General features: G+C 38.4%; 1 protein-coding gene across 1 annotated transcript; it reads right to left on the reverse strand.

Moving 5' to 3' along the window:
* Positions 1-7935: 7935 nt before the first annotated feature.
* il10ra (interleukin 10 receptor, alpha) lies at positions 7936-12886 on the reverse strand. The gene is made up of 7 exons (XM_051397890.1): positions 12567-12886; positions 11832-11952; positions 11416-11585; positions 11143-11288; positions 10582-10750; positions 9934-10052; positions 7936-9697 (listed from the first exon to the last, which is right to left on the reverse strand). The coding sequence occupies exons 1-7, from the start codon at positions 12673-12675 to the stop codon at positions 8783-8785; spliced, it is 1749 nt and encodes a 582-aa protein (XP_051253850.1). The 5' UTR covers positions 12676-12886; the 3' UTR covers positions 7936-8782.
* Positions 12887-16321: the final 3435 nt, after the last annotated feature.

The raw sequence follows: 16321 nt of genomic DNA on the forward strand, positions 1-16321 counted from the left end.
GTGTCAGCTATTGATCACTTCACCTGACTGACTGAATTTCAGTTAAATGGCTTTACAGTAGGAGGAAGTACTTGTGCTGTCTGCTGAGAAATCAGAATACATCACTCGTTATGCAACGTAAGAAGGCTGCATGTATCTGCAATCCATCATAGTAGATCTATTATGGCCTTTATCACTGTAAAGAGTATCAGTGACACCTCTCTGTGTGATGTGATTGTGAGATGAAATTATTTCCTGGAAATTTGCTGCCATGTTACCAAGAAGTCCAAAAAAGATTTCCTGACACCAATTTTTTTTGTTGACCCACAATTCATAATGTATGTATGTCATTTATTTCTACTGATATTTCAATATATTATTTATTAAATAAAACGTCAGACTTTGTCAGGGAACCATTGTTTTTTTGTGTTTTCACATATCTACCAAACCAAACATTTAGCCTGTCAAGATGGAACCAGGCACTGTATATATTCAGTCAATAGCACTCCTCTGGCTGTACCCTAAATATGAAGCTACAGTTAGGAGAGGGTTAGCTTAGCTTTGTATAAAGACTAGAAGCAGTAGGAAACACATGTATGTATTAAGAGAGTTCTCATAGTGCATCCGGGGGAGTTAGCCTTCGAAAAGACTTCTTGAATAAAAGTTAAAAAAGTACCTAGTTTAACCTACTTAATTACTATTAATCAAGTATGTAGTAAATTGACTTAACATTTTAATATTTTTTGGAGTGTGATTACTGCACTACTGTTCAAATAGGGAGAGGTTTTGGAGACAGCCTAAGCCCTGGTCCACACTGCCTGCTTCTGCAGTGCATGTGTGTGGCGGAACGTCTTGGTTTTTATTTAGGCGCCCATTTTGATAGATTAGAGAAGACACACTGCCCGCTATATCACGCATCTCAGCCACGACTTTCACTTGAGTTCTGCCAGCCGTGTGCAGTTTCCAGTAACTAGACACTCACTAGACAGTGAAAAAGATCTGTTCATAGTCATATCGACATTATTCAAGCCACATATACACTACAATTACAGTTTCAGTATCTGTATATGTAGAATATGTAACAGACATGGAAAAAACGTAAATGTTTTTTAAAACTCAACACCTCCTATATCTATTTGAGATTAAAAGCTCTCTGGTGTTTGTGTGGACAGAATCCTTTCATATGTTAACAAGGCTTTTATTGTATTTATCAAAGGCTAACTCAGTATAGAAAGATAGGGCTGGCAGCAGCAGCTCTGCAGCAAAATCGCTCTCTGTGTGGTCACCACAGGCTTGAGAGCTGCAGCAGCTGAAAGTGTGGATGAACCATAAGAGTCACCATGCTAGTGACTCTGTGAGGTTGTACAGTGGTGCTTTCAGCTAACTGGCCCTGTGATCATGCTAACATGCTAACATACATTGTTAGGAGGTGTAATGTTTACCTTTTTTACCATCTTAGTTTAACATGTTACCATGCTAACATATGCTAATTAAAAAATAAATACAAAGTACAGCTGAGGGCGATGGGAATGTCCTTATTTTTGCTGATATTTGTTCGTAAACTCAAGTTTTAGACAAATAAAGTAAAATGAGATAAAGAATTCTGAATCATCTGTGGCAGATGTAAGGGGGAATTTGAATTTAACTTAATGTTAGATGACTGTATGGGTGTATTTGTAAGTATAAGATCCATCCAGATAATGTCTGTGTAGGTTTGAACACATTTTGTGGTGCATGTTGTGCGGTTAGACTCATGACGAGTGTGAATCGCCCACATAGGTTAAATAACAGGAAACTCTCCACCACTCTGAAATGATAACATCTTGTGATGATTAAGGTTTGCACTTTTCAAGCAAACGTGAAACTAAAATAAAATAGTTTTGTACATTAATGTGTATAGTGATTATTTTCTGCTTTTAACTGGTACACCTCCATAATGTGTTAGACCCATATATAATGTTTACCAGGTGTGATACACTTATTACATGTTCACTAACTGTCACACAAATCTGAGAAAGAGACAAGCTTTAAGATCTTACTTTGGTTTTATATGTAATCCTGAAAGTGAATGCAAGTCTAAACCGTTTTCACGGCAGACATTTTGACTTGCCAAAGCAGAAAAAAGGTGGAATTAATAAATTATGGCTATAGTTCCAAGGCTCTGGTATTTTTCATGCTCACTTGCTAGCTATCTTTTTCCTCTTGAAGAAGGTATCTAACCAAAAGCTTGTGAAATCAAAATTTTTCTGTCAGATGTTTCAGTACTGTTATTAACAGAAATTAGGTTTGGTGTCATCTACTGTTGTAGATAGGGTTTGTCAGAGCTTCATGGGTGCTCGCGAGGCCTTCTTGATTTTAAGACTTGTAGGAAAAGTAAAAAAAAACATTTCTGCATTTGGTTCACTTTTGTGTAGAAAAGCAAATTAGTAAGTAAATTGTCTAATTGAACAATGGCCAAGTGCCAGGGACAAGAAAACACTGAATTTGTCCAAAAAAGAAGCCTATGTATCATTGCTAAAAATTCTACAAAATACATAATACAGAGAATTATATAAAAAGTTCTTTAAAAAGGAAATCATTTGCTCAGAATTCATCCAAATCACTCGTTTTACACAAACTTCCTGCAGTTTCTGAGTTCAATACTTTTCATTTCACATTTTTTTGTTGTTTAATATGAAGTAATGAAATATGTTACTTAGTCAGGGGTTGTCAGTGTACTAAATGATAGAAAATGGGTCCCTGAAGGAAAAAGGCTGGGAACCACTCATCTAGTGTTTGCATCAACAGTGCTCACAATGATTTGTAATAACTCAGTCATCCAACAGGAGTCCCCATGCACCACCTGATACAGGTATTATTACCTGGCTGTCTGTTAATGATTTGTTACAGAGGCAAAAGTTCTGGCCCTGCCAGGGGAGCGGTGGGAACCTGAGCGACAAAAGAACTGCAGCTTTTTAATGAAAGACACTTCTTGTTGTACCTGTAGTTTCAAGATAGTTGTCCTGAGGCTTGACAAGACCAGAATGTTGTAGAGTTTCTAGTTGTGTTTCCTGTTGGATCTCAGTGAGACAAAAGGATGAAAGTAATTTGTGCTAAAGTTGTTGTACTATACGTATCAATTTTTAATTGATGCTGTGTTGTACAACAATTGAATTGAATTTTTGTTTGCTAAGCATGACTGTAGATATGAGAACCACAGGTCGTCAGGTCAACTGTGTTTTAACTTTTGCTATTGAAGGGAGGGTGGAAGACGGAGGAAGGAGGTGCAAGATAAAGAAAGAAGATGGACCGGTTTTAAAAGAATGAATGGTATGGGGACATACGTACAGACAGACGTAGGTGAAGGAGGAAGAAGTGATAGTACTCTGTTTTGATTGTTCACAGTCAAGATAAACCATTTAACAAAAACTGGTGTAAAGGCAAGTGAGAGATATAGCTCAACAACAAAACATCAGGGAGGAGTGGAGAAGACATAACATTGGTCATCCTGGCTAGTCAGCTATGGGGAACGGTGGTAAGTGCTTTTCAACTGAAATGCTTAATTTAATTTCTGTAACAGTGACATACAACTTCATGGTTATTCAGATTTTAAGTGTTTTGCTTTGGCTGTTCCTGAATTCTTTTCTTCTTTGGATTCAGTGTATTTTAATATTTTTTTGGGTTGTTTGTTGTTTCACACAATCAATGAGATCTGCTTGTTTCCTGTAACTACAATTTAAAAGCTATTCTCATTGTGTTAGCTGGCCACTTTTAAATTTTTTAAAAGTCTGTCTTTTAAACCGACATTGCCTGTTGCTATTATCATTACTACATGTATGTATACTGTATAGCTGTTGTTTGAAATGTGATTAAATAGTGAATACAATTTAGAAAGTCAAGCAGTAAAGAGTTCTCCATCTGCTGCTCTTTAACTCCCTTTGCACTCGTCATTTCAGTGTCTCTCTAAAGACTGCTAATGAAGGCAGAGCCAACATCTTTCCCTGAGATTGATTTTCCAATCTCATTTCATCAGAGTGAATATTCATTTATAATGAACAGATATTGATCCAATTAGACCTAGGCAGCCAGACAGACGAGTATTTTAGTTGTTAATCATTTATGTCAGGAAAACAGTACACTGTAAAATGTAAAATACCTTTTTATCATTCAGCTGGCTTGTTTATTGTTCTTTGAATGTCTGTAAGGTGATCTGTGAAAATGTTTATCTATGGCTACCTGTATCTGTATTTGCAGAGAGCAGGGTAAACTCAACGGCAGTCGGGATCGCTGTGGGCTTTGGTATCCTGGCGATCCTCTTCACCATTGGCATTGTGCAATTCTGCTGCAAGCACAAATGCAAAAAGTGCAAAAACTGCTGCAAGAAAAAGGGTGAGTGGATCTATAAGGAGTCAAATTACAAAAAGAAAACCCATACAAACCCATGAATGAACACCCTTCTTCTAATAGATATTCCCTCGTTTGGTGTTTTGATGATTCTGGGGGAGAGTGCTCTTTAACACTTTGGTCCAAAATCATTTCATTCTGTTCATTTTGGTTGAAATCTGGTGACTACAAAGGCCACGATTCACATCATTTTAATACTCATTAAACCATTCAGTGAGGCGATCACTCAGAACAAGTTTGTATTCATTTTCAGTGACCCTTCGCTCTAAGAGTACAAGTAGACTCAAACCATGCCAGTAAACCCCCCCCCCAGCATAACAGCCAACTGATCACTGTAGGGGTAAAGCATTCAGGCCTGTCGCCCACTTGTCAAGAATATGGTGAAAAATGACTCATCTGACCACATCGCTCTTTTCCACATCTCTGTAGATCAGTGCTTTTGTTTTTTTGCACCACTGATCTCTCAAATGTGCATTCATCTTTGTAATGAGGGGTTTTATGCAGTGAAACCCTACTGTAATATCCCTCTGACAAAATCTGAATCAACTGGTCATGCTCAGCATTTTATACATGCTACAGAAGATCTTAGCCTAATTTCTTACTTGTACCATGCAGTGTGGAAGTACGGTTTCTCCACTCGTTTATTATTTTCATTTAATTTGTCACCCATCTGTACTTTCTGTCTCAGCTCTTGTGGTATTGAGGTTTGGTTTTATCTGCTCAGGTTTCTGAGATCTGTCTCAGCCTGACTCCTCAATACATCTGAGGTGAATTAATTTTCCCATGCAGTGACCACTGAAAAATTATATTTAAGAAGTCCAACAGCAACATATCATGGTTACTCTTAATAATCCAAAGACCTCTGTGAACACTTTTGTTACGATAGGAACTACTTTATACCCAAAACTTAATAGTCTATCCAGATTGTGTCTGGACTTGAATGAATTCAGAGTTTCTGCCATTGAATTTTTAAATATATAATATTTTCCTATATGTGCTACATGCTCCACAAATATCATTCAGCTCTTTCATTTTGGAGTACAGACACAAATCTCAGAGGCAGATCTCTATATTCTATTTTCCGTGAACTGACCCTTTAAAATACTTTCACCATGTAAAATTAACACTGGCACTGGACAACATCACCTAACAATTAAAACAATATGATGAATCTGTCATGCAATTGTGATGGAAATGCATATCCACTTTGTGCCTTTTTATTTCTCTATAGAGCCGTCACTGAAAGACAAAGTGCTCAAGTAAGTGGATTTTTCTTCACAGGCCTTTCAGAGCCAAAGTTTTACTTCTTTGTTCATAGTTGCATCACAGTTCCATGGATAAGCTTGGTGTTTTTGATCTCTCTATCTACAGAAAGGTCGGCTTAAAGACGTCGCCTCCGCCCTTCTCCATCATGAAATGACAGCCGACTTGGTGGCAGTTGATTCTGACAACCGCCCCAATGGAAGGCACACTTCACTTTCCACACATCATGCCTTGTTTTCAGCATGTATTTTTTCTCTTCCTGTTTGTATTTTGATGCTCTAGTTCATGTCATTATTTTTACCTGAATACCGAGGAGGGAAATTACCATGTTATTTTAAATTACTTTGAACTTCTTCTGTGATGTCATGCTTTCGAACCATGTCGCTGCCACTTTGACTTTCAGCTTGAAAACAAAAGTGCCCCCTATGTCTTGAAACTGAAAGAGGGGCTTTAAATGCTACTGTGTATGCAAAGTTGTACTCTTATTCCAGTTTAATGTCCATGCAAGAGATGCATTAAAAATAGTGAAGAATGCAATTTCACGTTTTCAGTGTTGCGATTTGTCATGAGGAGTGTCTCAGTGTGACATTTTGTGGCTTCGGGTGAAACAAAATTTAGGTGTACACACACACACACACACACACACACACACACACACACACACACACACGAGACAGAGAAACGAACGCATGCATTTTGCTGCTAATGACAATGATGTTTGAGGTGAAGGCAAAATATCAACAGCTCAACCACAGCAACTCTACAGATCAGTTTTCTTGTAAGCTGCAGGCGACTTCCCTCCAAAGTCACGTATCTACTACCTTTTGATACTTTCTATGGTTGGCGGAGCTTAAATGTCTCATAGCTTTTCCTTTAATGAAACTAACGTGTTTCTCTGTATCTGATGTTTTTCTGACTTGAGCTGCCTACAATAATGTGAACAAAGGTCAACTTCCCTTTTCAGTCAAAAACAGTCATAAATTAGATCTGAAATTATTATTATATTACTGAAATGACTTCAGGCTGCACTCTATGTATGTTAATGACATATTTCACAGCATGGATATAAAATGGCAGATAATCAACTTATGGTGTTGCAGTGTTTAAAAACTTTCCTCTGCATTTCTTCTTTTGTAATTATATCAGCGATCAAACGTAGACCTTTCATGCCACAGAAAATTAAAAAGTTAAGTCTGTTGTCACAATGCCTTGCCAACTTCATTCTATTCAGTTAAAGGTAAGAAGTACCACTTTCCTATCCTTGGGTACTAAAACTAGTTACTCTGGAAATTACTCTGCTACATCATTTTTCTATAAATGACAGTGCAGTAACACTTTGTCTTTGCAAATTAATAGCCTTGTTTGATGGATTACTTTTCAATTCTGCAATGTGATAAATCCAGTTTGAGTTACACCCTGCTGTGCTGATTTGCACTCCCCCAAATATGATAATCTGCATTAACTTGTGCTGAGCTTCTGGCGGTCACCGATCATTGGATATGCATGAATTATAGCACTCTGCCACAGACTGAAATGACAGATAAAGCCAGGTGACATAGCACAGATCAACTTTTTGCTCTTGGGATCTTTTACTCTCAAAATAGAACACAGCGATTTGTCTGGTGTCAGTCTAATTACATTTTAAGATTTTGTTAATATCACTGCTTAATTTGGTACATTTTAAATGCCATAGTGTCCTGTTCTTATACAAACTGTGAAAGAGTTACACTATCATGGGTAACCTAGTAATTAACCTTCAAGGGGGCAAAGTATGCTCTGTATAAAAGGGTAGAAAACAGGAGATGAACTATGATCTCCATTCCATGATCATCAGTAGACACATACTGCAAAATCAGTAACATGTGATACTTTTTGTTAACAATAAAGGATTAACCGAGTTGTCTCACTTCCCCTGTACTTTATGATGCACACGGAGAACTAGGTCCTTTGACTTTTCTACCACTGCCAGGGAACTGCTTCATCCCAATAAAGAGTGGCATTTACCCAGCATCTGATGTATAGTATATAACTTAAGTGTTGAGTGTCTTTTGACAATATTTGCTCTCTTTGCTACCAGTGTGAAGCGGGACTTTTTAAAACCGAGTGGAAGCCTGAAAGAGGAAGTGTTTGTGTCTTAGTTTAGAAGCCTGAAACCACCGCTCTGGTTCCAGTACAGAATCTGCATATGGGAATCCCAGCAAAGTACAACAAATGTAATGTATGTAATGTTTATTTTCCAGCAGGTATCGCTTTGCTGTTTCAGGGTTTTCCTGTTTCTTTGAGTCATGGTTTCTGAAATCAACCGCATCATTTGTTTTTGGTTTTTGAGTTTATTTTATGTAGCATAAACAGTCACTTATTCACAGTAGTACACAATAGATAGTTTTTGTTTCTTAGTATTTTATAAATATTTTAAACAGTTTAGGCTATGTCACTCGCAACGAGATTAAAAAGAATCTGTAACCAAATATCATTGAAAAGAAATATTTGTTCCTTAATTCTGCCTTTGTTTGACACCACTTAATATCTGAAAAGTTTGTGGAGTGATGAAATATTAAGAAATGATTTGACAATAATAATGACAAGTGCGATTTTTTTAAAGTGGCTTTACTAAGTGTTTTACTTTGGCGAATATTCAAATAGTGACAAGACAAAAATAAAAACTTTTCAGAAACTACAGGTGAATTACTGACATGGGGTACCATTGTTAGCAGAGATGATAGGCAGGGAAAAATGACAAAATGTCCAAAAGTACGTAACTGTCAAACCGTTTTTATGCATTGCTCCCCACACCAGTTTCACTTCCGGCATACTGCATTTTAGTTAGTTGAAAGTACACCCAGTGAGGCAGGGTTGAATAAGGTCTTCAGCCTTATATTCTCCAGCTGTAGAACCTCCTGAGACTCCAACCAACAGCTATCATTCAGCAGCTGTGTGTCTAACCCCTGTTTCCTTCCTATGTTCAATAACACCTGTTGCTTGCTCTCTTTTCCCCTACAGTTTCCCCCTTTCAGAGCATTTCTACTCCCCAAATACTAACTTATGCTTCTGTTGCATGTTTCCAGCAGTGTTTCATGGGAGAAAGGACTGTATTGTTTCAATATAGCTCTCAGACAGGTTACGTCAGCATGATTTCAAAAATAGCATTGCGTATGTATCAGTCAGTTGTCAGCTGTACGTCACAGAGAGAGATTGACACATTGTTCATATTGAAGTCCTGTCCTCCCTCCACTTTAGGCAGTGGTGTTAAACCTGTTAGTAGAGGGAATGTGTCCCCCAGTTGTATCAAAGTTGTTTCTAAGTCATCCATCATGTCCATTTGTGTTGTTTTGGAATAACTTGGAAATGTAAGCACGCCTTTGTAGGAGTCCACAAAGTCCCATTTGCCAGTCAATAGTCTATTGTCAATACACACAGATCTGTATTCTTTGATAGCTCCTGTTCCAGATAGGTCTTGTTTATGGCACCAAGTGCACTGACCTGCTCCTGAGCAGATACAGGATTGAGGCCCAGCCCTGTAGCCAGTGACCACCTCGGCCAAAGCGGCATTGGGGAGCATCTGTTTAAACTCCTCATCATCGGAGACATTACTCTGCACAGCAGCAGGGCTCTGGGTGCGATAGTTACCCCCAACAACAGCCTGCTTTAGAGATCCACTGTCCTGTCCATCCAGATTCATGGAAGAAGAATGAAGCTGGCAGCCCAGCCCACTATCCTCCCTCTTCCTAACTGTGTCAGTATCAGTCGTTTCTTCCTGCAGGGGGTAATCTGTCTGACTGCTAGTCAAGCTCTCTGTGCCTCCCAAGCTCCCACAGCCACTGTCCTCTTGTCTTACTGGGGGGCTTCCTCCGCTCTTTGTAGCAGAGTTGGACTCCATGCCGACCCCACTGTCCATGCTTGTCCTCCTGTCTTCCTCTCCATTGTCCTCTGTTACCGTAATATGGGTCACTGGTACTTTAACACAGCTCTTCACTTCTGTTTTGTAACTGGACAGGAACCATCCTTTGTCTGTAACAACCTCTATAGTCCCTTCTCCAACCGAGAGTGGAAGCCAGCCACTTACAGGGGATTTCTGAGGTGAGAAGAAACAAGACAGAGGTTGCTGTATTATTCAATGTTTTCTTAAGTCACTTTTAGGGACAATATTAGTTATGACCAATCGAACCGTCTCAGCAAGGCTAATATCAAGAGTGTGATGCAGGTGGGTATATACAACCAACTTTGTGTTTTAACAAACTTTATCAAGGGACAGAGTTGAGCGTACCATGTTGCATAACGGTAATTCCTCCCAATATTTAATGTACTTACCAATGCAGTAGGTGTTTTTCCTGGAAGTCTCAGGTAACATAGGAGGATGCTTGCCATGAAAGCAAAGAGGGTCAGCACACCCAGAATAGATAGGGATGATACAGCAATGATGAACCATTCTGGAAGGTACAAACACAGGGGAAGGTTTATTAGGAGTGAGGGAGTTATCGGTGAAAGGCTTTCCCCAGAGCTGTACATTTAAACCTGTATCATATTGCAACACAATCCTTCCTATCTCACAAACTTGAAATTTTGTCGTAAATAGTCTGACATTTTTGGAAATACCTGCTTTAGAATTAAGCTAGGTTAGATTGAAGATTATACAGGAAGCTCTAATTGCTGTAGTATGGTTAATATGAAGCTATAACACTAAACAGCATTTAGCTTTGCTTAGCACAAAGATTGGAAACAGAGAAACAAAAACGTGAAAGAAAAACATAATGTTGTTGTTTTTTTGGGGGGGGGGTTATGTGCTGGATCTACCAAACAAGCTATAACTTCTGTCTTTGTATAGTTAAGCAGCTAAATTCATGTTTTTTGTTTTTTACATGGGCAAATAAATTAAACTAACCTAAAAATGTAACTCCCAGATTGCTGTTCAAAGCTGTTGTCCCTTAGTTGTGCATAACCATTAAACATCTTTCTTACCTTGTTCTGGTAGTTGCAGACACTGTTTAGGGGACACACTGCTAGAAGAGAGGGCTCCATTGCCCTCTACCTTGATGCTGACACAGTACTTTCTCCCCCAGTGGAGCGATTTGAAAGTCTTACTTCTCTGATCCTCCTCCGCATCATCTTCCACGTATGCTGTGGTAGTCTGTGGGGTAAAAATCCAAATGCCATGCAGGTAAAGGCATTGTAAAATATAGACCACATTTTACAGTACAGCATGGGATGAGTAAACTCAGAAGTTCATTCAGGCAGATAAGAATGAAATATTGTTGATTTGTTTTACTCGGTCATTCACCTAACCAAAGCCCAATCAGGATTCACAACATAAATTACAGGTACATTCAGAAACATAATTGTATATATTTGCATCAGCAAAAAACACAAGTAATAAATGTGTCTAGTCTATGTCTGTTAAAGATGTAAAAGCCCTGCCAATCCCATTGTTCGGATTTTTATTTTTATTTTTTGGTGGAAAGGTTGTGCGTTGTCTTACATTATTTCGTGTATTGTGCCTTTAAACCTAATTCTGATGCCTACCTTATTATCTTTTCCTCTGTCCTCCAGGTAGATGGTGTAGGTGACCCCAAGAGGAAAGAGTTCTTTCAGAATGGCTTTTTGGTGAACATAAACTGTCAGAGTGCTGGATGTAGCCCACAAAGTGAAGGAAGGAGGCAGCAAATCACCTGTAGGAACAGAGAAAGGTAAGAAAACAACCCTATATTGTGCGTAAATTATAACTTAACCAGCCACAATACAATGTTTTAACAACGCTACAATGACATCATACCAAACTGACAATTATATGCTTACTTTTATTTGGGAGAAATTTTTTAATTGTCCACGCAGACACGTGATCTCCTGCGACCAGCTGGACTTTGACCTTGTAGCGAGTGCGATAGTCATCTATAAGGTTGGTAAGGTCACAGTTGGTCTTTGTGGTCTCTTTGCAGCTGGTCACCTCGTTCCAGTCACCACTGTACCTAGGTACAAAAAACATACCAGTCACAAACTGGAAGGAGAGGAACTAGTGGATGACAAATACAATGAAAATAAAATCTAGCATTTCAACTATGTGTGGTAAATTATAAGAATCAATGGAGAAATAGTAAAGAAGGAAACATTTTAAGCAGTTTAGAGGTAGAGGAAAAATAGTGAATGAAGGGGAAATTTGAATTGCAAAATAATAGGAGGTTTGCGAACTGATGGTAGAATTCTTATGAACATACTTTCCCATTTGTACATTGTAGTGGTAATTTGGAGGGGCGCCCTCAGGATGTTTCCAAATTGCGATTACCTCCCCATCCACAATATCTACCCTCAGGTCTGCAGGCTGAGGGTCTTCCAGTCCTGCCACAGAAAAGACAAAGATGAATTATGATGTATATTCACAGCTCATTATTACAAGATCATTTAAATTTCTCCAACTAAAGTACAGTTTTATATTATATGTCCAAGAGAGGAGACATTTGTATTGTACTGTAATGTAAAATCATGAATCGGATCTATACACTGAGAAATTGTTGAAAACATTATTTTTACTCAAATGCGTTGTCAAAGATGTGGTCAGCAGGAGAAAAGGAAGTGATCTTTACAATCACATATGGGATCTCAGATCCTAATGCCATTGTGGGGTTTTCATGAAGGAAAGGAGAAGGAGTTTTACCCATTTCCATTCTAACTCTAAAATGTTCATTAAAACTACCCATTTTACCCATGACACCTTTATGGTGGAAACCATATGGAAAATAGAGTTTCTAAAATGTTTCATCAAAACAGACAAACATTTTCCAGATTTTGTATTTCGCCTATAGTAACAATTCCACAATGATGAACAAAAAAAAAAAAGTAATTGTCAAGGTAGCGGTGGTAAAAATCTAATTTAAATAAAAAACAAGATTAAATAAAACTGATGAAGACTTAAGATACAGTGTAATAAAGTTGTAATAAAAGTTGTTAATTACCTGACACACAGTTTATATAGATAATCAGGAAGACAAGAATCGGACCCATATTGCTTATATCCATTTTTGGCCTCTGGAGCGGTATTGTAATCCACACAGCAACTGGCATTAAAGTCCCGTATTGCAGTCATCAGTGATGTAAAGGAGACTGTAGATACATCTTTTCTCTTCAACAGTGTAACGGTTCAGATTTAACAGTGTTGAAAAATGTCAGAAAACGTGAAGCAGGTGTTCTCTCGCTGATGTGATGAATGTTCATCTGTGGAAGAGCGAACAAGAGTCAGCTTGTGTATTTCCCTAATGATCTGATCTACATAGTTCCCCCACATACACCCTTCCTTTCTTGCTCAACTGCCCTCCCTTTCACATGATGCGTTTCCTGTTGTGACTTGTCACTTGACGCTGCCGCTGGTTTCGTCTCTCTCTCTCTCTCTCTCTTACTTCTCTCACCAAACGTTTTCCTTCCTCTTTGCTTTTTCTTTTCCCCTTTCCACACTCTCAGCAGGCTCATGATGTACAGTGAAACTCTGTTTCTCAAACTGTTGGACAGTACACAGTTCAGGGACAAAAAAAGGGAAGTGTTCAGGGATTCCCCTTTCACTTTCCTTAATTATATGCAGGAGTTAGAAAAAAGAGGCATTCAGGTGTTTTCAAAGGGAATCTTTTTAATTCCATAATGAAAACTAGTAGCATGCACACATCTGGTCTTTTCTTTTTTTCTTTTTTTTTCGCCCCATCATGGTCTGTGTTCCAATCCAATCCAATCCACTTTATTTATATAGCACAATTTTAACAAACACAAGGTTTCCAAACTGCTGCACAAAAAGATTCAATGTTCAATTCACTGTTATTTGTATAGCGCCAATTCATAACAGCTTTTCAAATGGAGCAGTTCTAGACCGAACTCCTTATAACATTATTTACAGAGACCCAACAGTACCACCATGAGCAAGCACTTGGCGACAAGGGCAAGGAAAAACTGCCTGTTAAAAGGCAGAAACCTAGGACAGATCCTTCGGCTCTAGGTGGGTGGTCGTCTGCCTCGACCAGTTGGGGTGAGAGAGAGAGAGAGAGAGAGACAGACAGACAGACAGACAGACAGACAGACAGGTGCACAGTCAAACAGGACCATGGCAGGAGGCTCCACCAGGAGCAATGAGAACCTGACGAGAAAAGCACAAGAACTCCAGGGAAGAGGTGAAGTTAGTAACATGCAGTAATGGGACATGAATGAGTGCAGAAAGAGAGAGGAAGAGATTAACAGAGTAAATAGATTAACACAATAGAAGCACAATAGAAAGATGAAGTACACTTTATAAAAATAAAAGCAATAAAATAAATAAGTAAAATAAATAAAATAAATAAAATGCACTGCCCGCACACGTTAAAAAATATGCATGTATACACATAAAATCAACGCTCTACATGGTGTCAAAAGCCAAAGAAAAAAGGTGGGTTTTAAGAAGAGTTTTAAAATGAGACAGAGAGGAGGCCTGTCTAATGTGCAGCGGCAATCCATTCCAAAGTTTAGGAGCCGCAACGGCAAATGCTTGATCCCCTCTGAGCTTAAGCCTAGCTTTAGGCACTGTCAGGAGCAGCTGGTCAGCTGACCTGAGAGATCGCCTGGGAGTGTAGGGGTGCAGCAGCTCAGAGAGGTAAGATGGGGCAAGGCCATTCAAGGCTTTAAAAGCAAATAAAAGAATTTTAAAATTAATCCTAAAATGGACGGGCAGCCAGTGGAGTGCAGCTAAAATAGGTGAAATGTGGTCATACTTTCTTGAGCCAGTTAAGAGACGTGCAGCAGTGCTCAGAAAACCTCAGTTGCAGTTGGCTGCACTGCAGGTGGTTTTTGCAAAGAGCAATGGTAGCGATGACTGTGAGAAGTTAATGTATTATTATGTATAAGGTTGTAATTAAGATGTTTCTTTAATGTAGTAAATGGAATGTCTTTATAAGTAAGTTATAAAATCTACATTATACAAAAATGTATCTGCTGCATGAAACACCTGCTTCTATATATGCTATCAACAAACCACAATGGCCATGGGATCATATCTTCACACCTCATCTTGCTCATAAACACCCCAGTCACTGCAGAATTTAAAAGGAAACGTGTGAAATAAAGGTTATTGTGGGTGGATATAAAAGATAAGACGACAATCTCTCTCGCCTCTTCTGTTTCCATTACATCAGTGCCATCCTCTACCTGGGTTTTTCTCATGACCTTGTTTAGTTGCACATAATGTTTACATATATCACGGGACATTTGTCTTGTCATGAAAACACCAAACTCTTGCTGTTTGCATGCTAACCTTTGTTTTACTTTGTTTGAACTCTCATCAGTAAGTCTACTTGAATTTTAAAAATATACTTTAATTCTGCGAAAGCACTTATGTGATCTTAGTTTCCCCTCTTTTTCTCACCTCCTAACATGTGACTTTTAAAGTTTCAGTTCCTAGAAAATGCAAACTTATTTTAGTGGTACCTTTTGTTTTCTGTCTCTTAGGCGAACAGAGACCTGCTGAGTGAATCAGAGCTGTGGCAGTTCCACTTAAAGGTCAGAGATCCTCTGCTGTTGCTGAGAAGGGGGACTTTCCTCTCAATTTTCTTGGTAGGCATTGGCCAGTGGCTACATGTGCATAGGAAGAGGCTGTATGTGATAGCAGCCTCTAATTGTGATACAAGGCAAACATATCTTTGCAACATATATAACTGTATACCTGTATATGCAAATGATCAACAACAAGAGTACAGAATAACTGTAATTGATTAACCCAAAGTGTGAAAGAAATAACTGCAGGAATTTTGTGTAAAACAAGTGATTTGGATGAGTTTTGAGCAGATTATTTCCTGTGGATATTGATCAGAGATGAGTTTACCTTATATTGTGAAGAACTTTTTATACAAATCTGTGTCTGTATTATGTCATTTTTTAATTTCCATTAACGGAGTGAAGGCTTCATGAATTATAATAATAAGCTTGTGTTTTGATTTTAGATTAGATCCTCAATAAAAATCCCTACTTTACAAATAACGTTTATTGTAAATAAGTTTTCTTATTAAAACGCTGAGATATAGCCCCACTGTGTACATTTTTCTTTTTTAAAAGTTTTCTCACATCTCTTAACATCATGAAGGCTTTGCAAATCCCCGTGAAGCTTTGGCGACCCATAGTGGTTGTCCTGACCCCCAGGCTGGGAACCACTGATGTAGAGGGTCTCAAGTGACAGAAACTGAAAAAAAGGTGAATATACAAAATATTAGGGGCCGAAAGCGTTTGAGAAGTGAATGTAAATGAAAACACAGAGGTGGAATAATAATAAATAACATGTTAAGTCAGTGTGCAGAAACTAACCCCTGTAGGGAACAGCTAAGATGTTATGTAGAAGAGTACCACCCATTTGACTGAGTGAGTAAGCATTTTAAAAATAGAAACACATTTATAAATACACACACAGATTAATCATTAGCTGTATTTCCTGGATTCAATGACAAAGCTCTTTTTTTATCCAGCAGTTCCTTAATGCCTAAAGGCCTATTGTGATGTAAGATGTACAGATGAGAAATCCATCATTAAACTGAAATATTGTAGAAATTAATTGTGAAAATATGAAAACATTTTTTTTAAGTTTCTGTCATTCTCTGGGGATAGGAGGACATTTTGGTTCAGGTCCCTGACTGCTCAGTTACTGTCATTTGAGCCATCATGGAGCTTCTTACTGTAAACAAGCCTTGACAGTCTTTGCCCCGAAACC

The sequence above is a fragment of the Dicentrarchus labrax genome, unplaced genomic scaffold (assembly GCF_905237075.1).
Source record: "Dicentrarchus labrax unplaced genomic scaffold, dlabrax2021, whole genome shotgun sequence".
NCBI classification, from domain to species: Eukaryota; Metazoa; Chordata; class Actinopteri; family Moronidae; genus Dicentrarchus; species Dicentrarchus labrax.

Coding starts and splice junctions, on each gene's coding strand:
- il10ra (XM_051397890.1), bottom strand. CDS start 12,675: ATGCCAGTTGCTGTGTGGATTACAATACCGCTCCAGAGGCCAAAAATG. Junction 11,289..11,415: donor AAAATTTCTCCCAAATAAAA/GTAAGCATATAA, acceptor CTGTTCCTACAG/GTGATTTGCTGCCTCCTTCC. Junction 9,698..9,933: donor GAAAAACACCTACTGCATTG/GTAAGTACATTA, acceptor TTCTCACCTCAG/AAATCCCCTGTAAGTGGCTG.